At 47.0% G+C, this 26,836-nt stretch overlaps 1 protein-coding gene across 2 annotated transcripts; it reads right to left on the reverse strand.

Moving 5' to 3' along the window:
- Positions 1–1,408: 1,408 nt before the first annotated feature.
- On the reverse strand, positions 1,409–26,836 carry LOC309347638 (SH2 domain-containing protein 6-like). Of its 2 annotated transcripts, XM_081872340.1 has the most exons (17): positions 26,365–26,836; positions 25,174–25,199; positions 21,907–21,941; positions 21,430–21,446; positions 20,733–20,847; positions 18,531–18,592; positions 17,792–17,864; positions 15,178–15,297; positions 12,935–12,963; positions 12,384–12,432; positions 11,507–11,576; positions 9,961–9,991; positions 9,217–9,241; positions 8,423–8,454; positions 7,220–7,303; positions 5,285–5,443; positions 1,409–4,267 (listed from the first exon to the last, which is right to left on the reverse strand). In XM_081872340.1, exons 1-17 carry the CDS (start codon positions 26,407–26,409, stop codon positions 4,151–4,153), a joined length of 1,089 nt encoding a protein of 362 aa, XP_081728466.1. In that variant the 5' UTR covers positions 26,410–26,836; the 3' UTR covers positions 1,409–4,150. The 2 variants fall into 2 exon arrangements, with proteins under 2 accessions (XP_081728466.1, XP_081728465.1); XM_081872339.1 differs by lacking the exons at positions 1,409–4,267; positions 8,423–8,454; positions 9,217–9,241 and having other exon boundaries at positions 5,018–5,443; positions 7,214–7,303.

Genomic DNA, 26,836 nt, shown 5'->3' on the forward strand with positions numbered 1-26,836 from the left:
TCTGAACAGAGAGAAACAGCTTTACTTCTCTTGTCTTTGCTCTAGTAGCCTCTGGGTTAGATTACTGCAACACGTTACACGTGGGGCTGCCTCTGAAGACGGTTCAGAAGCTTCAGCTGGTGCAGAATTTGGTGGCCAGGTTGCTCACTGGGGCAAGACAGTTTGAGCAGATTATGCCAGTCCTGACCTGATGGCACTGGCTGCCAAATAGTTTCTGGGCCCACGGTAAAGTGCTCGTTTTGACCTAGAAAGTCTTAAACCGCTCAGTAATAACTCAAGGACCGCCACTCTCCATACAAACCTACCTGGACCCTGCAAACACTATGTGAGGCCCTTTTTCGTGTGCCTCCTCAGCAAGAGGTCTGGATGGTGGCAACATGAGAACGGGCCTTTTCTGCAGTGGCTCCCTGTTTGTGGAATGCTCTCCCCAGGGAGGCACGCTGGGCGCCTTCATTGTGGGTCTTTAGACACCGGGCAAAAATGTTTCCCTACAACCAGGTCTTTGATTAACCTCCTGTATCCTTTTAAATGTGATTGTGGGAGGGGTGGGGGAGAGGGTGGTAATTAGTTTGTTCTGTTCTTGTTTTTATGATATATTTGGTGGTTTTTATATTGTATATTTATGCTGTGAACCGCCCTGAGATCTTCAGATGAAGGGCAGTGTACAAACTTAATAAATAAATAAAATTAAAATAAAATAAATGCAGCCCCTCCACATTGCACATTCAGGGTGTTTTTGGGGTGGTCACACACAGTTCTACTTTCAGTACTTTTTGCGCTTGTAAAGGTTTTGTGGTTTTCATACAGCTTCGTTTCCATTCAGTGCCTGTGCTGTAACATCCTGCTGAAATCCCAAAACTTTCCATGCCTTTCTCTTGCTGTGCTCTCCCAGTTTTGTTGTGCTATAGCAGTCTGAATACTTCAAGGTGCTGTACCCTGAGGCCTCGCCGCACCCACATTTCATCCTCACAGCGTCCCTGCAGGGTAGACTAGATTAAGACTGTGTGACAGGCGGCTCAAGTGAACTGAACCTTTTGATGCTGCTGCTGCAGACACTATAAGGTCCTGTAAAAGTGTTCCTTGAATAGATATGGGCACAAAGTTGGTGACTGGATTTGTTGTAGGATCCAGGCCCTGTCTTGGTGCCTCTTGCTGCTGAGGAGCTGCACTTGGTTGGAGGACTGCCTAAATATGTCAAATCACGAGTCAGAAAATGTAACATCTTGTCCTGACGAAGAAAACACGTTCCGGCCCTCTGGGGTTTTGTTTGCTGTCCCTTATTGGAGAGGCAAGATCTAGTGAAAACTGAGGACACCTTCGGGTCATTCAGTGAGTTGCCAGTAGACCGACATTTCCAATTTTTTTAAAAAATGCTTGTTGAGCTCTGCAAAGAAAAAACCCTCCCAAATGCACAACAGGCCAAACCTTTATTAGGACCCATCAAAATGTCACAGAACAGGCATGTAGTCTGGCCAGATGCAGAAGAGACCAGGACTCCTGCACCTTTGATAATTGCATTGTCCTTCTGCATGCAAGACAGTTGCTCCACCACAGAGCTCCAGCGCTCACCCTTCTTAGTGTTCCTTTTCTTTAAACTGGACTTGGACTGGGCAGGCCTTCAAATACAGGAAGGCTTAAATTAGAGGACCATCCTCTGTGAAGGAGGGCACCTGGCCACCTTCCTCTTTATAATGTTTTATTGAGTTCACATGACAGGTCATACAGAAAACAACAAACGGAACAAACCCACCCTACTGACAAAGTGAACCAAGATGAGAATAAGCATTATCACTTTAGAAAAATCACTACAAACTAGAAGGCAATATATTATGAGGCAATCAGTACAGCTATATAGTTTTGTACTGATTTGGCTGGTTCTCGTGGGCATTCTCTACATGTTCCTGGAAGCTATTCTCCCGATGCTTCTTTGTGCTGAATAGGAGGGGAAAATGCTTTTCTACTGGATGGGCTGTAATTTGCAAGTCATGCTGGGCCTTGCATCAATTTCATGCAGAATAAAATCCTTGTAGTTATTAGAAAATACAGAAACAGATGAGTTGAGTTACTCTGTTACCGTAATTCATTTTTCTTCTGAGGATGAGCAGCTAGGGAAATTGGAATAATGTTTTCAAAATAAAAGCCTGTGCTTTGCGATGTAAAAGATTTTAACATACATTAAAACAAAACTGTATATCAATACTATATACGGATACCAAGATTTTCTAGAATTGGGGTGAGCAGAAAGGAGACAGGGGTCTACTGGCAGATTTCAAGGTGATTTGTAGTAGATCAGAAAGGCTTTATGACTCCCAATATTTTAACAATTGCAAAAGGAAACTTACATTTCCCCCCAGATAAATTAGGCTACTAAAATGAAGGCGAAAGCCTGCCAGGAGTGGATTTTTGTGTCAGCTGATATTGGCAGTTCTTGCAAATTTAGGAAAAGACAAAGTAGATCCAACAAGCCTGAAAGCTACCCACCTTTGAGTTAAGAATGTAGTGTTTTGTGTTTCGGGCTGGGGCTGGTGGGTCTGAATATGCCTGAGTCCCTTCCAATTCCTGGATTCAACAACGACTAATTTGTTGGAACGGCCTGACAAATTTCTTGGTAGTGGCCCCCTAAGTATGGGTCGTCAGTGTAACAAAGGAAGTGGGTCCCCATTCCTCAATTGTCTATTAATTAGAAAGACAAAATGCCGAAATCCAGCATTGCCTGAGCTCTGCCAGTGTGGCTTACTCCTGATTGAAGTGCAGAGTGTTTGAGGACCAGGACATTCACAGGGAAACCAAAATGCTTGTTTACAAAGCTATTGTACTACCAACATTACTGTACGCTTGTGAAACATGGGCCACTGATAAACGCCATCTCCAGCTCCTCGAAAGATTCCATCAACGGTGTCTCCGAAAAATTTAACACATCACTTGGGAAGACAGGTGAACTAATGCCAGTGGACTGGAAGAAGCAAAGATCACCAGTGTTGAAGCAATGATACTTCAACATCAGCTTCGTTGGACTGGTCATGTTGTGCGGATGCCTGATGATTTTCTTTCAAAACAACTACTCTATTCCGAACTTAAAAATGGAAAGTGTAATGCTGGTGGTCAACAAAAGAGGTTTAAAGACTGTCTCAAGGCAAATCTAAAAAATGTAGTATAAACACTGACAACTGGGAAACACTGGCCTGCGAGCGCTGCAGTTGGAGAACAGCCTTTACCAAAGGTGTCATGGGCTTTGAAGACACTCGAACTCAGGACGCAAGGGAGAAATGTGCTAAGAGGAAGGCACGCTTAACAAATCCACACCGTGATCAACTCCCCCCGGAAACTAATGTCCCCACTGTGGAAGGACGTGTGGATCCAGAATTGGCCTCCACAGTCACTTAGGGCCTCATTGTTAAAACTGTGTTTATGGAAGACAATCTTACTCGGCTACAAGGGATCGATCGCCAAAGAAGAAGAAGAAAGACAAAGGGCCAGAGTTGAGGTGTGTGAGAGGGGAGCTGGAAGCAGGAGGCTGCAGGCTGGGCAGCTGAGAGACAGGGCCATGCCTGGTTTTTGCTTGAATCCGAGGCTGTGCCTTTGGGAGAAGCAAGACCCTCTTGGGGTGTTAATGCTGTGAGCCCCTCCATCGTAGGCTCATCGTAGGCACATATGTGTACATAGGCCACATATCCTAAAGATGCCACAGTCTCCGCTGCCCCTCATTCCGAGGGAACCAAGCCCTGGAGGAGCACCCGGAACCCCTGGAATCTCACATTGCTCAGAGATTGGAGTGCTGTGCAACAGTGTTATTAACTGGGTGCAACATTTCAATTTTGTAACAAATAAAACAAACCAACCGCAGGACTGGTGCCTTAGGTGGGAATCCCTGCTAAACTCTCCCTTCCATCCCACCAGCCCACAAGTTCCCTTGCTTTGCCGTTTCAGTACCAGTGGAATATATTTGCAGATGCACTGCTGTTTGCCAGAAGAAGGCTATTAAGGAATATTGAAGAATGATTCACAAGAACCTTTTGCAGAATGCCAGGGTGCCACGCTGATCCTTTGGCCTTGTGTCGGTCCAGCTAGGCAAATGAAGCCGTTCATGCCTGAGGTCAGGGAGTACGTCCCATCTTCCCCCGTAGCTGGTCCTACTCCCCAGGCCCCAAAGTCATGGCTTCACTGGAAACAGCAAGCAAGTCTGTTCCTTGGCAGAAGTGCTGCCATCAACCAGCACCAAGGGGCGCTCGCTGTAGCTTTGGATGATGCTGGAAACGCTGTCAAAGAGCTGGCAGGGAAAAGAGCAGAACAGGGAGCAGGTCAGCTTCTTTCTGTACCTCAAGGGACTAGCTTTTTTAGTCCAGTTTCCCTCAAGTCATGAGGTGGCAGAGCTCTGCTGACTGAGGTCACATTCACCCTATATACTGAACACACACCTAGGCCACTTTAAGAGTCATGGCTTTCCCTCAAAGAATCCTGGGAACAGTAGTTTGCCAAGGGTGCTGGGAATTATTAGGGGGTCCTCAACCACTACAGCTCCCAGAATTCTTTGGGGAAAGCCGTGGCTCTTAAGGTGGTACAGCAGTGCTTTAACATGCATAGTGTGGGTGGGAGCTGAGAGGGAGACGGGTGCATTTGTTTTTTCCATCATGGAACTTGGGGGGGTGGGCAGGGGGTTACCAGGTGCTTATCCAGACACTGAGGAGACCTGGACCTCCTTGGCTTCTGCAAGGTGGGCCTACATCAGGTGCCCTCCGGCTGGGGATGGGAGAGAAAAACAGCTCAGTTCACATTTCAGTGTACATTTAACTAATTTGACTCCTTCTCCTAGGACAGGCATCCCCAAACTCGGCCCTCCAGCATCCCTGAGCACTGGTCCTGTTAGCTAGGGATGGTGGGAGTTATAGTCCCCAAGCATCTGGAGGGCCGAGTTTGGGGATACCTGTCCGTGGGAGCCCACACTGAGGCAGGGAGGCAGGAGGGGCAAGAGAAGAAGGAGCAACAGCTGAAGCAAGATTAAAGTGGCCTGCAACCAGCATCTCTTTGTCATAAAAGGAGAGTAAGCACAGTTGGAACATTCTTCCACATACCAGTAATCCCCCTGAAATGAAAAACATGAGAAATACAGGTGACAGGACTCCGTGGACCTGCTGAGCATTGACTAAGCTGATTGCCAGCGGAGCTCCAGTATTGCAGAGAGAGGTTCTCTCAGCCTTTCCTGCAGATGCTAGAGATGGAACTTGCGACCTTCTGCCTGCTCTACGGCTGCGCCACGGCCCTCCCAACATAGAAAGAGAGCACTCGCCTCTTCATGGCTCCTGCCATCCTTGCCAAGCGTGTATTGATGACTGCTCTCTAAGTAGCGGATGGGGATGTTGTAGACGTGCTTCTTGAAGAGCACAGCCAAAGTGAATGGCTGGTTCCAGCCATGTCGTGAACTCTGCCTCACCAGGTAGGCACTGTCCTTTTGTGAAAAAAGAGGGTGGAGACATTCAAGTTAAGGAAGGAGACGTCAAATGCAGGTGAAAATCTGGATCTTGGAATCGGAATAGGCTTTCTTCCCCCAGCCCATAATTTAAGTGTCAGTTTCACTGCTTAATAGGGCAAGTGTCTCATCATGTGCAGCCGACACCTGCTTTCTGTTACTTCCCTTGACTCTAGTTCTCCCTTGTGGAGCAGCAGAAGAGAAGCCTGTCCATCTCCTCCTTTTTAGCCCTTGGGATAACCTCCCCCCCCCCATTTTTTTTGTTGATTTTGCATTGCATGTATACAATAAATTCAACACAAAGAGAAAATTTAAACCCCCATTTCCTCCTCCTCTCTTTAAAATCCAGTAGCTATTATTCATATTCTATTGTACAATCTTCAATCCTGTTTTACTATACAATCTTATCATTCCTTCAACCAAATCTTGTATACCAAATCATCATGGTCTCCATCAACCAAAGGAGACAAGACACACATGACCTTAGTTTTAACAAAAGGTAAAACCAGTGTGAGAGACAGTGTGGTGCAATGGTCACAGTGTCAGACTAGGACCTGGGAGATCAGGGTTCAAATTCCCACTCAGCCATGAAGCTCACTGGGTGACCTTGGAGTCAGTCGCCACCGTTTAGCCTAACCTACCTCACAGTGTTGCTGTGAAGAAGAAATGGGGAGGAGGAGAAGCGTATACAACAACTTCAGCTTCTTGGAAGGAAAGGTGTTATATAAATATAATAAATAAATAATTATCTCCACAAGTGCCATTCTCCATACAGTCTTGAAACATTAGTCCTATACCTTGTAAAATCTGTCAGGTTTGGGCTATGGAGATTCTTGCTGCAACTAGTAAAATTCTTAACAGGCCCTTTGCCTCAATATCTTTATTTACCCCCTCAGAAGGAGAGAGCACTGCCATTCTGAGGACTATGCTGCAATGTCTCCTCTTCTTCCTTCTCATTTTTCTCCAGGCTAAACATATCCAGCTCTTTCTATCATTCCTTATAGGCCTGGTTTCCCAACTCTCACCATCCTGGCTGCCCCCCCCCCCCCCCGGACGCTCCAGCTGGTCAATGTCCTCTGGAGCATAGGAAGCTTCCTCATGCAGAGCGCTGATGCAGCCAACCTTGTACTGCCAACACTGACTGGCAGTGTCTCCACAGGATTCCAGCTCTCCCTGAAGATGCCAGTGGGGGGTGACCCTGGGGCCTTTGGGATACAAGGCTTGTGCTGTGCCCCCCAAAAGGGGCCCTTCTTGAAACATGGTGCCCAGAACTGGACACACTACTTCAGGTGTGCTCTGACCCAAGGCCAGTCCACCCATGAGGTAGGCTGAGGCAGCTGCTCCAGGGAGCAGAATGCCCAGAGGCGGTGCGTGCCCAAGGGATGTCCTATCTTTGCCCAGCTCCTGCCAGCCAGTGGGGTTAAGCAAGAAAATGTATTGGTTGATTGTGCCCAGTATCAGATGATCTGTCCATCGTGCTACACTGACGCCTTTAAAATGGAGCCCCCAAACCTGCCTCCCAAACTGGCTCCCTGCAGGGTCTCTCTCTCTTCTGGTCTCATGACACTCAGAAATCCCATTCAGCCGCAGCTGCTGGACCTCCGAGTTACTTAGCTGCAGCTAATTCAGCTGGTGAGCACCATGGAGACTTCGTGGCTCCAGAAGGCAAAGGGATTGGAAGAGCCTCTTCCTTGAACAGCAGCTGCATTATGATGGTGCTGCAGGGCAACTTCAGGAAAGCAACTTCACCTTTACCTTATTAAACCGGAGGAGGGCAGCCTCAGCCGTATGTCGGTCACAGCTCCCTGCATACCAGGCCTTGTTTTGCATGCAAAAATCCTAAGGGAATGTAACAGATGATAAGGCAAGCACAGTCACAGGGAATGGTAGGGGCACAGACGAAAGTGGCAGTTCCATTCGGACCCATGTCTTTCCACCATCACTGAAGACCTCTGCCCACAGGTACCATTTCAGATTTCTCTGGGGAGGTGGCAAGATTACTGCTGCAGCTACAGAAAACGTGCCCTGTCAGGTACCTGGATGGGAGAACACCTGGAAACCATATGTTAAAAGTGCTCTTTGTTCTAGTCAGAGGAGCAGAGAACAAGGGCAAATTAAACAAATGGCATGTCAAGCAAAGGTGAAAGGCTCCCTCCCGTGTGTTTTTAAAGTCCAACTGCAAAAAAAAGGAGCAAAGCAAAACTCAACAAACAGTAAAGTTTTATGAGCACTGGTTGAGATCACACACACACACACACACACACACACACACACGTACCACAGAGGGGTTCAGTGGGAGGGTGGGGAGAAATGTGGTTTTGCTTGCATTTTAATCAGAAACTATCTAAATTTGCACTTCTCAAAATTTTGCAGTGCATTTCTCAATCAAACAATGTGTACAAAAATGCATCCGCAGGGTCAATTGTGCATATTAATGCATAAGTTTTTGAAAACAACATACAAAGTTTATATTGGGGGGAACTGCTTTTAAATGTGTGTATTAGGAGGAAAGGGCACTAAAATGACGACAATTTTTAATGTGGACTTAAAAATAATAATCACAAACTGAAAAAACCCACGGTGGAATGAATGGACAGATTTGCCCACCCATAATACCACTCTTGGGCACATTGCAGCAATAAAGTAAACTCAAAACCCCACACCCACGGCAATACTAAATAAATTCATATGTGCCCTGATAATGAGGCATGGGAGGCAAAAGAGGCGGCATCACTCTTCTAGAACACAAACCCTTATGTCATAGTAAATGCATTATCCTTAAGATACTGCAGGACTCTTTGCTGTTGGTAACAATCCTGTGTTAGCTACAGCAGTGCCCCCCCCCCCCAGTTGTTATGCTTAGCCCCATGGGATTAGGGAGGTTAAACTTTAACTGCTGCTCTATAAGCAAGAGGACAGGGCAGCCAAAGAATCCTCAGGCAAGATCTCCTTGCTCACCTCTGTCACAGATCCACTCTTCAGACACACACCTGAAATAGATAGAACATTTCAGGGTTTCTGAGGTATGTATTACATAGGCAAATATTCCCTGTGCCACATCAGTGCATGAATGACACACACATCGCATGAGCAATCAAGATCAGGGCACAGCTGTCGCTTGGGGATCGGGAATCTGCTCTGCATGAAGATGATCCCTGGTCCAATCTTCATGTACAGCTGAGCAGGGGCACCAAGCCCCCCTGCAAAAAAAAATTCAAGGCGGGGCCAGATCCCTTCAAAATTCCATGGCAGCCGTGCAAAGAGATACTCAACACACTTGGCTAAAGTCATTAACTCAAAAAGAGACTTCTTTGATCATTTTAGCAATCTCTGTTTTTACAGAATTTTATCTTACAGATATGAAACCACAGACTAGGAGGGGATCCCAAAGATAGCCACTAGAATAAGCCCCCAATCCTCAGCATCACATGGCTGGGGCTGGTGCATTCACCCCGCAAGTGTCCCAGAAAAACCAGGACATCCCATCCCCCAGGTCACCATGATCTCACACAATTTTGCACCGAGATCTTGCCCCAGAAACACACTTCTTTTCAGGGCTACAATCTTGTGCAGCACGGTCCTGAAAAAAGCACAGTCCTGAAAAAAGCACATCCTTTGGGCTCCATGATCTCGTGCACCCGAGTTTGGGGACTCCACATGTTGGAGGCTATGCTGGTGGGAGCTGTAATCCAACATCTGGAGGGGCCAGGTTGGCAAAGGCTGATGCAGAGGCTTCAGGGTGTGGCACTTACCTTTGCACAGGTTTCCCGCAAAGGCCTGGAAAGAAAACGAGCGCACAGAGTTTTCACTTCCTGTTCCCATAACCTAGGTATCTCTACCTGTTGCCCAGCAACTGCATAGGGCTAACTCCATGCACCCCTGCTCCCGGACATCCTCTTCCTCCTCACAGGCCTGATTTATAAACCACCATACAAAAAAATTACAAACTCACTAAACTAAAAGCAATAAATGCATTTATAAAAATTCACAGGTTTCATTCCCTAAAATGTCTGGGTCACGCACTTCAGGGCAAGCCTCCTTAAACAAAAATGTTATCAAGGCGCTAGGCACCTGTCTAATTTCAGTTCATGGTTTACTCCAGAGGGCTGGAGCTGCAACACTAAAAGCCAGCCCTCAAGTGCTTATTAAGTGCAACTCTAGGACACTCGGTTCGCTTAGTGATGCCTCCTCTGAGGAGTGCAATTGCCAAGCAGGAAAATCTGAGACAAAGTGGTCCCATAGGTCCCTTTAGTTATCCTGCCCTTTCTTCTCATGAACAAGTTCCTCTCTTCCCTCCCTCCATTTTCTCAGTACAACAGCCCTGTAGGGTAGGTTAAGCAGTTTGGTTTGCTGCATCCTGAGTTTGTGGTGGCCTGCCTTAGCATAGCAAAACAAAACAACAGTTAAGCCCATGAATGCAAAGTTCCAGAGACCTCCCCTGGCCATCACCCTCATCTCAAGCTCTCTAGTGCTCCCTTGCCAGCCCCCGCACCTACCTTCTGGGGTCCTGATGGAGTGGTTGCTGGCCTAACATCAGAGAGAGAGGGGGGGGAGAATAGGATTGTGGTGTGACATTAGCCCTGTGACTTTTAGGATCTAGAACCCCTTGATCCCTAGATTTGCAAACCCAGGTCTCAGACTGAGCATTTGATTATGAAAAGGGAAAGAACTGTGAACGTGCCCAGGTCCTTGGTGAATTTCAGAGAGCAGTTAATCTCTGTTCAAGACAGCACTGCTTCTTAACAACAACAACTATGTCTTTATTTCATGCACTTACATGCTGTTTTTGATCCCATTGTGACCTCAAAGTGAAATACAATGTCATTCCAAATCATAATATGTAGTTAAAACCAGTGCTTTTCCCCCCCTAAAAAAAATGTTTAGGGGTATTCTCATTTTCCTACTCATATTGAAATACTGCCCCTCAATGAGGCCAAACTTAGATTCACAAAATGTTTAGCGGTATGCATCCCCCTGCGTCCTCCCAGAAAAAAACACTGGTTAAAACCATTAACAGTTTAAATAGCAGCAACAGTAAAGAGAAGCCTTCAGAAATCTGAGCAGGAGCAGCTCACAGGGCGAGGCAAGAGCTTCTGGGCAGGTGAGTCGCTGTCACGGGGGGGCGGGGGGAGAGGGGAGAAGGGTTGGGGAGTCCATGCCCTGCAAATGTGCTGGGGGCAGTTCTGGATTGGCTACACTGCTGTCCTTGCACTGCACTGACCCCTCTGCCTCTCACCCTCTCAATAAGAAACAGTGACCCATTGGGTAGTTAGCGCAGCTACATTGTGCAGCTTCTGAATCGGAACAGGAAATTTCTAGAGCATGCAACACTGTTCTCAGACCACCTTGGACTAGGGATGACCATAGCTGCTGAACCAGCTGCAGCTCCTTGGCACAAGACCTGGGTCTCAAGCAACAAGGCTGGATCCAGGAGCACAGCCAGCCTAGGTACTGGTTCCTCCAGTCTAGAACAGGCCAGCCCACTATGCGGATTGCTGAGCACTTGTTCAGGGCAGGGCTAGGAGTGGTCAGGGAGGCAGTGCAGGGGGCCCCTCCCTTATGCTGAGCATCACCACTGAGAATGGGGGTGCGGTGCAAGTACTGAAGCAATTGACCCCTGGCTCAAAGAAAGACCACTTCATTCAGCTCTCAGACTCTTCAGTGCAGTGAGTCCCAGAATGCAGGGCTAAAGTGAGGGATACCTGCCAAGGACCCTGGAAAACCGCTGCCCCTCTGAAGAGATAGTAAGGGACAGAGAGACTAATATCCTATCTCAGTGTTCATGGATGTTTTCACTCTCATCCTTCCTGACTAATGGCCATGGTGCAGTGGCTGATGAGGGCTGGAGCAGAGGTTGGATGACCGTCTGTCATGGACGCTTTAGCTGAGACTCCTGCATTGCAGGGGGCTGGGCTGGATGACCCTTGGGGTCCCTTCCAACTCTATGATTCTATGACTCTTTGAATATCTGGAGGGCACCATGTGGGCTACCCCCATGTACAGATACTGGGATTTTCTCTTCTGGAAGGAGGACACACTCACCTGGCTTGCTTCAGAGGCTGGACAGGAGGCACTGGGGTTGGACAAGGAAGCACTTTGCGGGGCACGGAGGCTGGAAGGGGGAAAAGAGGATCAGGCCACCAGGAAGGTGGCAGGCTGGAGCTCAGCACCCCTCTTTGGGCGGCTTTGCTCCCAGCTGGCGTCTGCTGTATACAGGCACCTAGCACCCCTGGGGACAATGTGAAGCTGCCGTATTCCAGATACAGCAGACCACCCATCGTTTGTCACATGTTTGGATCACTCAGATGATGATCACCCTTAACAAAATAAAAAAGCCCTAGTGGGTCAACAATAAAGTCCAATATGCAACAAATAAGCAAAATCACAATGAAGATCAAAGACAATGTTAAAATGGCAGCTGCTTAAAGGACATAATGAAAGGAAGATAATATGGCAAACAGAGTTTCCGTGTGCTCTGGTTTCCATCACGGTGTCCTGTTGTGCCAGAAGCGGTTTGGTCCTCCTGGCCACATGACCTGGAAAGCTATCTGTGGACAATTCCGGCTCCCTCGGCCTGAAAGCAAGATGAGCACCACACCCCATAGTCACCTTTGACTGGACCTAACTGTCCAGGGGTCCTTTACCTTTTTACCTTAATATGGTTTAAAACACAGAGGATTGTTTTGCTGTCAGGAGGCCATCAGTGGCGGGGGGGGGGGGGGACAAGATGAGTCTGGGAACAGCCCTTAAGAAGGCCCCAAAGGTCCTGGACAAAAGGTCTTTCCCATCATAAGTCAGAGATGGCAGGCGTTGATGAACCCGGGACCTTCTGCTTGCTAAGTCTGCTATCCGGAACTGAGCTACAATCCTTTCCTAGAAGCATCACAGTGGTGGCTTCTGGTGGGGAAAGGGGCTTCACCTGTTCTGGGCTCACATTCCACGTAGATCGATTCCTCTTGGGTCTCCTCCTGGGGGTGGGGAGAGAGAGAGAGAGAGAGAGAGAGAGAGAACATCACTCACATGCTGATCACTTGCTTCCCTCTGATTTCTTCTTCTCCAGCCAGGGCCGGCCTTATCATTAGGCCAAATGAGACCACAGCCTCAGGCAGCAGATGCTGGAGAAGGAAGTGGCAACAGCCCCCTGGCAGTTCCTCCTCAGCTCCTCCCGCCATTGGAAGACAGAGCTATGTATGCAACATGGCCTGCCTTGGTCCCCTAAATCTAGGCTGCTTCCTTCAGGTTCCTTGGGAGAACTATTTTCTCTTCAGTGCTGGAGATTCAGCAGCCAGACAGGTCAGCTTCTGCCCATGGAATGGTGAGGGAGGGCCCATCTTGTCCTTCCTATGGTCTTGGTCGTGTCTCCGGCTGCCCACAGGGAAACTTGCAAGTTACCCTTGCTGCAAATGTGCTAACCAGGGACAGTAATCTGAAGCAGCATATGTTCTAAATGGCAGGTGGGTTCTTAGTTACCTCATCATCTTTCAGGGCTGGTAAAGGATCTGCAAAGTGGTGCAAAGGAAGACAAGAATTAGCAGCCAACAGCAATTCCTCTTCTGCCTCTTTCCCCAAGCCCCCAGCCCCCATTCTCTTCACCCCCTCCCAAAGGCAGCAGGAGCTCAGCAGAGCTCAGTTCCAGCCCCTCTCAGGTGGGCGCCATTGCCATTCTAAGAGAACAAGGGAAAAGTTCATGGTGAGCTCTGGCACCTCTTTTTCTAGAAAAACAGCAATGAGCATGAGCCCCTGCATTCCAAAACATCTGGAGGGCACCAGGTTGGCTGAATTGGACTCCAATTTTATTTGCTGCCCTTCCACAAAGGAAATTGTGACCAAGACAGCTTACAATATGCAAGGTATTGAACAGCAAGAACAGCATTACATAAAAATAACCATTAAGCAGTTCAGTAATACCAGCCGCAGTACATTTCAAACATGTAATAACATTTCAAACATGTCCATTCATTCATTCATTTTTTAAAAAAGCACAGTTCAAACCAAAATATCTGCATATATATTAAGATCTAACTCTGCAAAGGCACCACTAACAACCAGACCAGTAATGGGAATTGTTCAGTGTTGTACCCCTGATATTGGTAGGGCAGAAAGCAGGGAGCCCCACAGCTGGTGGCGCCAGAGCCAATGACAGGCAGAGACAAGGAATGCTAGTTTGGTCCCCATCTTCTCCCTCCTTGTATGTCAGAAGGCAGGCAGTTGGGGCTGAGTGGGGGGGGGCAGTGCCCTGTTTTCCCACTGGAATTGCCAAAAACCCAACACACTTTCTGGCAACTTGCCTCACACCTGGGATCCCTCTCCCCCCGCCTATCACCTGGGGCCACGGCTCTCCCCCTCCCCACACCAGAGGCATTCTTAGCATGTTACCCCATTTAGCCCTGGGGGGGGGGCTATTTGGCTGTCACTTTGGCAGAGGCTCCTCCACTGGGCTCTGCCCCCCCCACCTCAGTCAGCTTCCACCTGCCTGCCAGGAGGTGGCACCGTCTGTCAGCTTAGAATTTTATAAGGTTAAAATCATAGAGATGGACGGGACCCCTGGGGGTCATCTAGTCCAGCCCCTGCAGGAATCTTTTGCCCCAACGTGGGGCTTGAACCCATGACCCTGAGATTAGGAGTCTCATGCTCTACCAACTGAGCTATCCCAGTCCCCTCCTCCTTAGTCTCAGGTTGTAGATATGTGTAAATGAAGCCATATATCCTAAAGACACCTCAGTCTCCAGTGACCTTCATTCCAAGGAAGCCGAACCCTGGGCAAGTGCTGGCGCCCCTGGAGTCTCTTGACACTCAGAAATTGGGGTGGTGTGAAATACATATGTTCCCACACTACTCAGCAAGTGGGATGTGCGCATCAACACACTAACATCTCATTCCTTAGCCTACTTTTCCCACCGGACCTCAAGCAGCCCCTATGCAAAGTGAACCCAACTGGCGCCATTCTTAGACTCACAGAGGCAGCCCTGGGGTGGAGAGTCTCCCAGGCCCATGAGAGGACCAAGCTACAAGGAGTGGGCTCAGCCTGCCATGGGCTCTGGCTCCACCTACTGTTGCAAATGATCCAACATTCTGCTGATAAAAACTGGGACACGGGCCTCGCACCTCTTTCCCAAAGCGCTGCCAGCACTGCCTAGGGAAGAAGGCACCGTGCTCTGACTCTTCCCAAAGCCAGGCAAGCGCTTGGCGACTTAGGAGAAGAGGCAGGCGGGCTCCAGGAGCCTGCCAGAGTCTCACGCCTTCTTCCCAAAGGCCGGGAAGTGCTCCTTCACAATGCCACTGCTGTTGCAGGAGCCGCTTCCGCCAGCCCCACCGCAGTCGGTGCAAAATCAGGGCATTCCGAGACGAAGGTTGAGCCCAGGGCGCCTTGAAGGAAAGCATGGTTGTCCCAGTTAAATTGGGGCACCTGGAAGGTATGCTGTAGGTCTCCCTGCCTTCTTCCCTTCCCATCCCAAAGACCACTGACAGGCTGACGGGAGTTGTAGTCTAAAATATCTGGAGAGCACCAGGTGGGTGAAGGTTGGTAGTCTAATCTAGGAGACAAGGAGACAAGCAGGCAGAGGATCTTCAGGTATAACTTGGGAATGAATTTTACTTAATACTCTGAAAGACCCTTAGCTGCCTGTCTCCAGTCAACTGAAGTAAGAATTTACTCAAGCAACCTTCAGTCACAGATTCCAGTGAGGCCACAGCTGGCTAGCAATTCCACCTACCTCTGCTGGTGAGAGCTTTCGCTTGGGGACCAGAGGGACCCAGGACTGGCAGAGACCCCCGTCGGGCTGAGAGAGGAAGAGGCGGCGGCACAGACTGCTTCATCATCCCTTTTTGTAGAGCTGCAAAGAAAGGATCTGCATTACTTCTGAGCATGAGCAAAGTGCTTTCCACACACCACCCAGTAATTGCAAACCAACATGTAGGATTTGAGGACCACCGCCTCTCAGGTTGAGAAGAATATTTATTTCATAGCACTTTGGAGTAAACTGTTCGCTTCTGTTCAACAACCCTGTAAAGTAGAGCCATGCTGTCAAAGCCATATTACAGATTCTGGGTTGAGACTGAATCAAACTAGGCTACCTTGTGACTTCATTGTGACATTTAACCAGAGAATGCCCTGGAGGAAGCTGACAGCACGAGCTTAACCATGAAGCTTAACTCAGAAGTAAGCCCAATTGAATTCAATGGAGACTTAGGCTGCATATACACCATACATTTGAAGCACTTCACCCCTCAAAAATCCTGGGAACTGTGGCCTACCCCTCCAGCACTACAATTCCCAGCACCTTTAACAAACTACAGTTCCCAGGATTCTTTGGGGATGTTAAGTGTTTTAAATGTATGGGGTGTATGGGGTGCTTGCGGGGGCAGTGCCTCTGGTGGGGGCACGTCATGCTCCTTCTGGGGTGGTTTGTGAGCCTTTGGTCCCTTACCGTGTACTCAGATCTCACCTGTGGCTTTTAAAAGCTGTCAGCAGGCGACAGCAGCCACACCCCAGGGAATGGCTTCCACTGGCTGGCTAAACCAGGTGAGGGGAGCTGATGGGTCTGAAACCCTTGGCTAGTTAGGGACTGCCTATCCCCTGCATGCAAAGAGAGGCTCCAGCAGATTGAGCAGATGAGAACAACAGGGAGTCCACCAGTCAAGAAGGCAGTTTCTGCCTGTGCTGGAGAGGGAAGTGAGGGGCAGGTGGGGCTCATCCGCCTGGGAAGGAAACCCAACTAGGAGAAGAAAATCTCTGATCCTGAACCTCCACTGCCTTGTGGGATATTTTTGGAGAAGTAAAGGCTAAAGACTAAACCCTACACAAATCTGGAAGGAGTCCCTAAAAGGGTTGCATGGCGTCTTGTACGCCTCCTTCCAGCAACTCCTGCAGCTAAGATGGTGCCAAACGTCTTGCTCTGCTTTACTTTGGACCACATCAGCCAGGCCATTTTGGTGCCGCTAATGAAGCAGTTTGATTTCACCCCCCGCCCCCGGCACACTCCATTGTCTCTCGAGACAGACGGATGCTAACAATGCTGCCATTGTCCATGCACAACTATAAAACAAATTAAGCGCTCCCTCCTCTTTGTTGAAGAGCCTTGGACTCAGATATTTAATCTGGAAAGTGGCACAGACCTGCTTCGTGCTTTACGTTCTGAGCCTGTCTGTCTCTCAAGGTGCCACAGCTTTCCCCAACCCCCACTGGCCCAGCCTGACTTTTCCAGGGTCAGGTGAAAATACAGCGAGACTCTTTGCCTTGCCAGCTTCCAAACATGACAATCACCCCATAATAATCACTAGACCTTAGGGCTGTACTGGATAGCTCAGCGAAGAAGTTGACCCAGTGTGCAGCAGCTGTGAAAAAGGCAATTTCCATGCCAAGGACCATGAGAAAAGGAATTGAAAATAAAATTGCTTGATGTCATTATACAACCCCAGAGCACACTTGGAGTCCAGTGCGCAGTTCTGGTCGCCTCTTCTCAAAAAGGAGATTTAGAGTTCAAAAGGTTCAGAAAACGGCAATGAAAATGTTCAAGGGATGAAGTGACTTCTCTTTGAGGGCAGGTTGCAGAATTTGGACTTTTAAGTTCAGAGAAAAGGTGAGCAAGAGGTGACATGAAAGGAGTACACAAAATTATGCATGTCATGAAGAAAGTGGAGAGAGTTTATATCCCTCTCTCACGGTGCTAGAGCTCAGGAACATCCAATGAAGCTGAACGTTGGAAGATTCAGGACAGAAAAATGAACAACGCACAGGTAAACTATGGAACTGCCTGCCACAGGACACAGTGGTGGCCGCCAACTTGGGTGGCTTTCAAAGAGGACTGGGTGGATTCATGGACTACGAGTCCTGGTGGCTCTGGCCTGCCTCCACAGCAATGCTTCTGAATACCAGCTGCCTGGGAGGAGAGTGTTCTTGTGCTCGGATCCTGCTTGCTGCTTTCCCTTTGGGGCATCTGGCTGACCATTGTGAGAACGGAATGGCATAATAATAATAATAATAATAATAATAATAATAATAATAATAATTTATTAATCTGGCTGGGTTTCCCCAACCACTCTGGGCAGCTTCCAACAAAAGATTAAAAATACATTAAAACATCAGTCATTAAAAACTTCCCTAAGCAGAACTGCCTTCAGATGTCTTCTAAACGTCAGATAGTTGTTTATTTCTTTGACATCTGATGGGAGGGCGTTCCACAGGGTGGGCGCCACTACCGAGAAGGCCCTCTGCCTAGATGGGCCATGGGCCTGATCCCGCAGGTTCTTCAGACATCCTCAGTCCCCAGGAAGGCATCATCCCCCCTTCCACCTGCTCCCCTTCTCAGCCCAGCCCCTTCCTCTGACCTCTTTCTATGGCCAGGAAGTTGAATGTCCCGTCACTGGAGTCGTCAGCATCTGTTCCAGGCTTGGACAGGAACTGCAAGGCATGAAAGAGAACTGAATTGCGCTTCACCCTGAAACGGGGACCACTCCAGACATTCTTTTTATTCTGTATTCATGATGATTTCTGCTCCTGGTGGGATTGGTAGGGCTAGACAAGATCCCGCTTTCAACACTGCTTGTGCTTGTGAAAGTTTTGGAGTGGACAGACATACAGTTTTGCATCCCCTCAGTACATGCCCTGTGTGCATTTACATGCCATGCATTTACGGTGGGGTATTATCCTGATATTTATAGGGCTCTATTGCCATCTGGAGGGACACCCATGCAGTACTACCAGGGAAGCAACACAGAACAACTAAGAAAACAGAAGGGAGTGTGGACGGTTCAGTATAAATCCACCACTAATACACTATTTTTGGGGGCCAATGGTGCTGCAGAAAAACACCAATCTGGAGAAGGTCCTTGTGTGTCTTGAGCCCTTGTGCAAAAGAAATTTTGCTTTTCAAAAAAAGGACACATCCCAAATCCAAAAGATTTCATTTCTTAACTTAAAACTTATAAAAAGTAGGAAAATGATTAAAAATGCTGAACCTACAATTTCTCCCTGCAGTTTTAATGCCCTGCAAGTTAGCCAGAGAGATGATACTCGGCTGTCTGGAGAGCACAGCTGTCCTGCCTGTGCAAGCAACACATCACTCACCGGAAGGGACTTGGGCTGGAGGAGGTTGTGTGGCTCGGAGAAGCGCCTCAAGGCCGGGCGATCTAAGGACAGAGAGACAACCTGAGAGGAAACTGGAGGTCACAAGTCCCAGCTATAACTCTTGCGCCCCCACAAGCACCTTTCACTTCTCCCCTTCCTCTTCCTGGTCAACATGGCTCACTCCACCCACCCACCCTCTTCCCACTAGAATCCCGGGGGGGGGGGGGGCTTGCAGGTGATGCAGTCACCTTGCTCAAGGCAGGTATTCCAGAGACAGAGCTTCTCCAGCAGACACCTGTGCAGCTTCTGCTTAAAGACCTCCAATGAGGGAGACCTCGACCCATTTAGGTAACTGATCCCATTGACAAACAGATCTTCTTATCAAGTAGCGATGGGCAAATCTGCCAATTTCAGTTTCTTTCAGTTTCTCAGTTTTCTACTCTTCTATTCAGTTCTCTACATTTCCACATCAGTTTGCAATTATTGCTATTTTGGATCCTCATGAAAATTCATTAGCTATTTAGTACAAATTTCTCCTCATAAACACATGTTTTTATGTACCCTTGCCTAATATGCACATTTTGCAATGCAATTTCCCCTAATATAATACATTTTTCTGCATCATTTTCACAAATATATGCATTTTTATGGAAACTTAATCCCAGTGTATGTATTTGTGTACATGTTACTTGGCTGGACAACTGCAATTTCGAATGGCTGTGTTTCTGTCTGCCTAGTGTTTAGGAAAGTTCAAATTAGGTAGGCTTCTTTATAGATATGAACTGAACTGAACTGTCCCCTATCCTTATTGTCAAGAAAGTTCTTCTAATGTTCAGCCAAAATCCACCTGCAGCTCAAACCCATCTAGTTCTGCCCTCTGGGTGGCAGAAGAGAAGAAGTCCTTGCTCTCTTCTGTGTGACAGGCAGATACTTGTAACATCATTGTGCCCTCTTAGCTCTCTCTTCTCTAGGCTGTCCATATCCAGTTCCTTCAGCCCTTCCCCTCCATGTCCCCAACCATCTGCAAAGCAGTTGTGCGTCATTTGCACATTTGTTAAGAATCCTAATGCCAGTGTACTGGAGAAAGCAAAGACCACCAGTGTCAAAGCAGTGATTCTTCAACATCAACTTCGTTGGACTGGTCACGTTGCGCGGATGCCTGATTATCATCTTCCAAAGCAACTACTCTATTCTGAACTTAAAAATGGAAAGTGTAATGCTGAAGGTCAACAAAAGAGGTTTAAAGACTTTCTCAAGGCAAATCTTAAAAAAAATAGTATAAACACTGACAACTGGGAAACACTGGCCTGCAAGCGCTCCAGTTGGAGAACAACCTTTACCAAAGGTGTCATGGACTTTGAAGATGCTCAAACTCAGGAAGAAAGGGGAAGAGGTGTGTGAAGAGGAAGGCATGCTTGGCAAACCCTCACCATGATCAACTCCCGCCTGAAAACCTATGTCCCCACTGTGAATGGATGTGTGGATCCAGAATTGGCCTCCACAGTCACCTACGGACACACTGTTAAGACCATGTTCAATGGGGATTCACTGATGAGCACTCTCTGCGTACAGTTTTCCAACTTGGAATAAGCCTACCTGGCAGTGCTGTCATTTAACCTGCAATTAACCAGTTTGTTAATCAAAATGGCACAGGGAACTTTGCTGGTTGTGATGATGGCTCCAGAGTATGGATGGGGGAATCTCTCAATTAATTCTGTTTCCTCATTTTTCCACTCTTAAGTTTATTTCTCCACATTCCCACATCAGTTTGCAATTTTTAAAAAAGGCCTCATAAAAATCCAGCAATGTTTCATTTTTAATTGCTCCTAATATAGAATTGTAGACCCGAGGATCATCTAGTCCACCCCATCTTTGTTTGCAATTCTGCCTGATAAACACATTTTTTGCAAAGCCATTTCCCCTTATATGCCCTTTTGTATGCTATTTCCACCAGTATATGCAATTTTGTGGACACTTTGCCCCAGTATATGCATTTTTTATGCACATTACTTGGCTGGAGAACTGCATTGCAAAATTCAGAAGAGTGCCGCCTTCAAAGGAGGGCTGTGCTTTGGTTCACATATTATTTCAGAAAGTTCAAAATAGGCAGGCTTGCCTATCAATGTAAACTAAATCACATTCCCCCCCCCCATACTCTGGAGAGTCCTGTTTCCAGAGTCTTACCCACCCTTCCCAACTTACCAAGATATATGTTCTCTGCAAGCGCTGGAACCATTTCCTTGCTCTGCCCTTTACTTGGGGGGATTTCATATGTATACAGATCGTCTTCCTCCTCCTCTTGAGTATCACTGGGAACCTACAAGAACAGAAGGAGGAAGCTGGGTGAGGCCCTCACATTCTCGAATATGTCCAGGCTGTGTTGCAGTCATGGAAGGCTAGGGAGCAGCCACAAAAGAAACCGCTCTGGGCCTTAAGAACAAAATCGAAGCCAGCAAATAGCCAGGTCCAGAGGACATCCACCTGAGAGTGCGCAGCATGCATTGAAAGTGCCTTCTTTCCCTCAGAGAATCTTGGGAACTGTAGTTTAACACTAATAGAGCTACAATCCTGGCATCGTTAACAAACAATAGTTCCCAGGATTCAGGGGGAGTGGAAATACAACCATTGGGCTGGTTTCCATAGATTTTTCTCAATCTCTCCCAAGGCAGAATTGAGAGCTATCCGTAGAAAGCGGTAGAAAAACACAGGGCTTTGCCATTGCTATGACTGGGTGGCAAGTACACACACACAACCGCCCCCCCCCCCCAGGAAAAGGGGGAAGCAAGTAGAGAAACTATCTAGGGGTGACGTTGGCATTAGGGAGCAGACGTCAAGAGGGCTCTGGGGTCAAGATGGCAGGGATAGGGCTGGGAGCTGGCTGGTTGTGCAGAATACTTACCCCCTGCAGCTGTTTCTCTGAAACACACAAAGGGCTTTGGCTCAGCCATGTTTTTATCAAAACTTCCCGCAAAGTGTTTCCCAAAAAAACAGACATCAGCAACAAAATCAACAAGCATCATAAGATACCATTTAAAACTTTCATATTAATAAACAGATTCAGTCTCTCAAGGCTTTGGAAAACACCACTGAAAGCATAACTGGGCAGCTCAGCTCAAAGGGGCTGATGGCCTTTGTGCCCAGGGACTTAAGGACACCGCAATAAAGGAGTTTTGGAGGCTTCCTTATATTCTAAGGTCACATTTGCACCAAATGTTTAAAGCATTATGATACCCCTTTACACAGCCATGGCTTCCCCAAAGATTTCTGGGAGCTGAAGCTTGTTAAGGGGCTGAGAGTTAAAAGGGGACACACACACCCCACTTCTTTGTGATGAACGCAACACAGGCATCCCTGTGTAATGTACTCCACTGCTTACCTGGTCGCTTGGGAGGCACAGGTGGGACTCTGGACCTTTTAAGAAGGGCAGGAACAAAATTAGACATTCAGAAGCTTCATGAGCTAAGATGGCAGTCTCCCTGTTCCTCTTCCACTTGGCCCTGGGTAGTTGCGTCCCAAAAGGACTGAACAAGTATCTGCTAGAGACGCTCTGTAGCAGTGCATTAGACCTAGTCTTCCCTCAGGACCCTCCTCCTTTTCCCAGCAAACTGTCTATGGAAGAACCTCTGTGCCTTGTATAATCCTCTGGGGATGGGCAATGTGTTTTTCTTAAGAATCAATTTCTATTTAAAGTTTTTAAGATAAAATACAACAAAAGCCAGGCTGATCTAAGAGAGAAAGATAGCAAAGAAACAAAAGAAGAGAAGAAAAAAGAGAGAAAAGAAAAAGAAAAGAAGAAGGGGGAAAAGAGGACAAGAATACCAATCTCTTTATCACAATTATACCTTAACCCTTATTCCACACACTGAAGAGTGAAGCCTCCAGTCACTATTTCATTTCCCAGAAGGTGGAAAAAGCAGCAAGGGGGTCAACTATTTTGGACCTTATTAACAGCTAAGAACTGATCAATGAGGTGGAAGTAGTGGGAACCTTGGGAGAAAGGTTCTCTTGGGATTCATTATACAGTGGTACCTCAGGTTAAGTACTTAATTCGTTCCGGAGGTCTGTACTTAACCTGAAACTGTTCTTCACCTGAAGCACCACCTTAGCTAATGGGGCCTCCTGCTGCTGCCGCGCCGCCGGAGCATGATTTCTGTTCACATCCTGAAGCAAAGTTCTTAACCTGAAGCACTATTTCTGGGTTAGCGGAGTCTGTAACCTGAAGCGTATGTAACCTGAAGCGTATGTAACCGGAGGTACCACTGGACAGAGGAAAGGAAAAGCTGAGTGTAGCTGGACACACATACACTGCACTTTAAGAAAGCTGATTTCAAAATGATTAAGGAATTACTGGGTGAAATCCCATGATCTGAAAACTCAAAGAGAAGGGAGTCGGTGATGGATGGAGTTTCTTAAAGGTAAGATACTGAAGGCACAATTGCAAACATTTCTTACAAGAAAGAAAAGTGGGAGACATCTAAAAAACAACAGTGTGACTGCATAAGGAGCTTGCAGATGAGCTGAGATTTAAAAGAGGCATGTGTAAGGAATGGAAGAAGGGGCAAATCATGAAGGAAGAATATAATGGATAGAATCATAGAATCATAGAGTTGGAAGAGACCACAAGGGCCATCGAGTCCAACCCCCTGCCAAGCAGGAAACACCATCAGAGCACTCCTGACATATGGTTGTCAAGCCTCTGCTTAAAGACCTCCAAAGAAGGAGACTCCACCACACTCCTTGGCAGCAAATTCCACTGTCAAACAGCTCTTACTGTCAGGAAGTTCTTCCTAATGTTTAGGTGGAATCTTCTTTCTTGTAGTTTGGAACCATTGCTTCGTGTCTGCTTCTCTGGAGCAGCAGAAAACAACCTTTCTCCCTCCTCTATGTGACATCCTTTTATATATTTGAACATGGCTATCATATCACCCCTTAACCTCCTCTTCTCCAGGCTAAACATGCCCAGCTCCCTTAGCCGTTCCTCATAAGGCATCGTTTCCAGGCCTTTGACCATTTTGGTTGCCCTCCTCTGGACACGTTCCAGTTTGTCAGTGTCCTTCTTGAACTGTGGTGCCCAGAACGGGACACAGTACTCCAGGTGAGGTCTGACCAGAGCAGAATACAGTGGCACTATTACTTCCCTTGATCTAGATGCTATACTCCTATTGATGCAGCCCAGAATTGCATTGGCTTTTTTAGCTGCCGCGTCACACTGTTGGCTCATGTCAAGTTTGTGGTCAACCAAGACTCCTAGATCCTTTTCACATGTACTGCTCTCAAGCCAGGTGTCACCCATCTTGTATTTGTGCCTCTCATTTTTTTTGCCCAAGTGCAATACTTTACATTTCTCCCTGTTAAAATTCATCTTGTTTGTTTTGGCCCAGTTCTCTAATCTGTCAAGGTAGCCAACACTTGCAGGGTGAAGGTCAGGTGGGCTAAAACTCAGAACAAGCTCAAGCTTGCAAGGAGGTTCCAGATAATAAAAAGGTTTCTTCGACTATGTTTGAAGCAAGAGGAAGAGCAAGCAAGTGGCAGCCCCTCTGCATGGAGAAGACAGAGAAATGCTGTTGGATGACAGAGAGAAGGCAGAACTGCTCAGCCAGTACCTGCCTCTGTCTTTTTCCTAAAGGAAAACAGTGCCCAACTTGGTGATAGTAGAATAAAGGATGAAGAGGAAAAAAGGACAAATGGGGTGCCAGAGGCCCAGTGTTGCTCAGTATCTTTGGATATGACTTGAGTGAAGGAATTAAGGGGATGCTCATCAGATTTGAAGATGACACTAAACTAGGAGGGGTAGCTAATACCTAGCTAAGATAGAACCAGGTTCAAGAGGATCTTACCTGAGTCAAAACTAATAAAATGAATTTCAATAGGGACAAATGTCACTTAGGCAGGAAGAACCAGATGCACAAATGTAAGATGGGGGACACCTGGATTGCCTATAGTACATGTGAAAAGAATCTAGGGGTTTTTGTGGACCACAGGTTTAACATGAGTCATCAGTGTGATTGCAGCAGCAAAAAATGCTAATGCAATTCTGGGCTGCAACAATAGAAGTATAATGTCCAAAGCAAGGAAAACCATAGTCCCACTCTATTCTTCCTTGGTCAGACCACACCTGGAATATTGTGCCCAGTTCTGAACACTACAGTTTAAGAAGGATATTGACAAGCTGTAAGGTGTGCAGAGGAGGGTAACTAAGATGATCAAGGGTCTGGAAACCAAGCCTTGTGGGAAATGGTTGAGGGAGCTGGGTTTCCTTAGCATGGATAAGAGAAGTGATATAATAACCTTATTCAAATATCTGAAGGACTGCCATACTGAATAGACTAAGCTTGGGCTTTTTGCTGCTCCAGAGTGGGACCCAAACAAATGGATTCAAATTACATGAAAGGAGATTCTGACTAAATGTGAGGGAAAAGTTTCTGATGGTAAGAGCTCCCCCCTGCCATCAAGTAAATAAATAAAAATACGTCACTAAGTGACCAATCATGTGGCAGATAGCTCAGTTCTGCCCCCAACACAATTCCTGGCTACACCTATGCCTCCAACTCTGCCATTCTACGATTTTATGGCTCTATGATTCTAAGCCCACTTTTCTGCTTGCAGTTGAGTATAAGCCACAAGTCAATAAAAGGTTGCTCACGGAGTCTTATTCTTCCCAAATATGTTCTGCAAAAAGAAGGAAAGGAAATTATAGAGAGAAAACAAAATTAAAATCTTCCTCTTATATTTGTTAATCAAGAATCCCCTTGGGTAGTATGGAGCCAAACTGTTTGGAAACAAAATAGAGTTATGCAAAAACTAAGTAGTGATTGCTGCATATAAGGACTCACATTAAAAAGCTACAGAATATTGAGGGTGCTTTTTTTGGTGCAGGGTGAAGGTGGCCCAATAGAGACTACAGTATTTTGCATGCCTTGAGTTTAAGCAACTCAAGTGTTTAATTGTCCCTTCTATGCCACCTACTAAAATCGTACAGTTTTGCTTTAATGGGAAAAAAGAGAAAATATTGGAAAGAAACCAGGAAACCAGTTTTGCTTTAATGGGAAAAAAGAAAAAATATTGGAAAGAAACCAGGAATTTAACACCCCCCTCCCAAAATAGTTCCAGTACACACTTATGTCAGAGCTGCATTTTTAAGCACACAGACAACCCAAATAACCAAGTCTCAAAAAGCCCAGGACAACACTGGAATGCAATGACGTGATGACAACGTTGTGCGGATGCTCTGTAAAATGTGAGTGAACAAAGGATAACAATCCTACATCAAAAAGCAATACAGAAGCAACTGTGGATTGGCCTGACCCAGTCATATGAATCCCACAGTCTGTAATGCATCTCTACAAAGAGTTCACATGATAAGAGGTGCCTTAATTTCTGCCCAGCCTGGGCAGACCTTGCAATGTGCACGTCCTTCTTCCACACACTCGCCACCCATTATAGTGGCAGCTGCCAGACCTCAGTGTTTAACAGATGTGACATGAAATCAGTCCCAGTTCCAGTCCCCTGACAACTGAGGGGCAGAGGAGGACCCCCAACTGCATTGTACATTTTATTCCCAAAGAAGACAGCTTCTCTGAAACAAGAAGCGTAAAGATGGTTACCACAATTTTTATTAGGCTTTGGTAACAAACACCTAGGAGTGTCGATTTCATTTTCTCATTTTTCAAAATCTTCTGTTTACCACATTTCTCTATCAGTTTGCCATTTTAAAAAATAAGTCACCACAAGCCACACGTTTGGACTCACTTTTAGCTGACCCAGATTCCCAGCAGAAAGCTCTCCCGAACACCAACCCTAAAATACCTGGGCAGAAAGCAAACGACAATCTTACCATTGTGGAAGAAGTGGAGCTCCACTCAGCCCAGCCAGGGGCCATGCAAATGGGGGCCTGGCCTTGCCAAGCAGGCACAAAACGCCACTGTGCCTCATATTTGCATACACCTTCCAAAGGATAGAATTACACAGAAATGGCAACAACAAGGGGGGGGGGAGCTTAAAAAGAAGGGAGGGGTAGCTAATGCTGCAGCAAACAAAATCAGAATTCAAAATTACTTTAACAGATTGGAGAACTGGGTGCAAGCTAACAGAACGAATTTCAATAGGGACAAATGTCAGGTTCTGCACTTGGGCAGGAAGAACCAGATGCCCAAATATAGGATGGGGGACACCTGGCTTACTAGCAGTACCTGTGAAAAGGATCTAGGGTCTTGATGGACCACAAGCTGAACATGAGTAAACAGTGTGATGCAGCAGCAAAAAAAGCTAATGCTATTCTAAGCTGCATCAACAGAAGCCTCTAGTGT

This window comes from Podarcis erhardii, assembly GCF_964252035.2.
Source record: "Podarcis erhardii genome assembly, chromosome: 7".
Lineage (NCBI taxonomy): Eukaryota > Metazoa > Chordata > Lepidosauria > Squamata > Lacertidae > Podarcis > Podarcis erhardii.

What these genes read in the sequence shown, in the direction of transcription:
- LOC309347638 (XM_081872340.1), bottom strand. Translation starts at nt 26,409, where the DNA reads ATGGCCCCTGGCTGGGCTGAGTGGAGCTCCACTTCTTCCACAATG. An exon ending in TCCAGCCCAAGTCCCTTCCG is followed by an intron (nt 17,865 to 18,530) that starts GTGAGTGATGTG and finishes CATGCCTTGCAG; the next exon opens with TTCCTGTCCAAGCCTGGAAC. An exon ending in CAGCCCTGAAAGATGATGAG is followed by an intron (nt 12,433 to 12,934) that starts GTAACTAAGAAC and finishes CCCCACCCCCAG; the next exon opens with GAGGAGACCCAAGAGGAATC.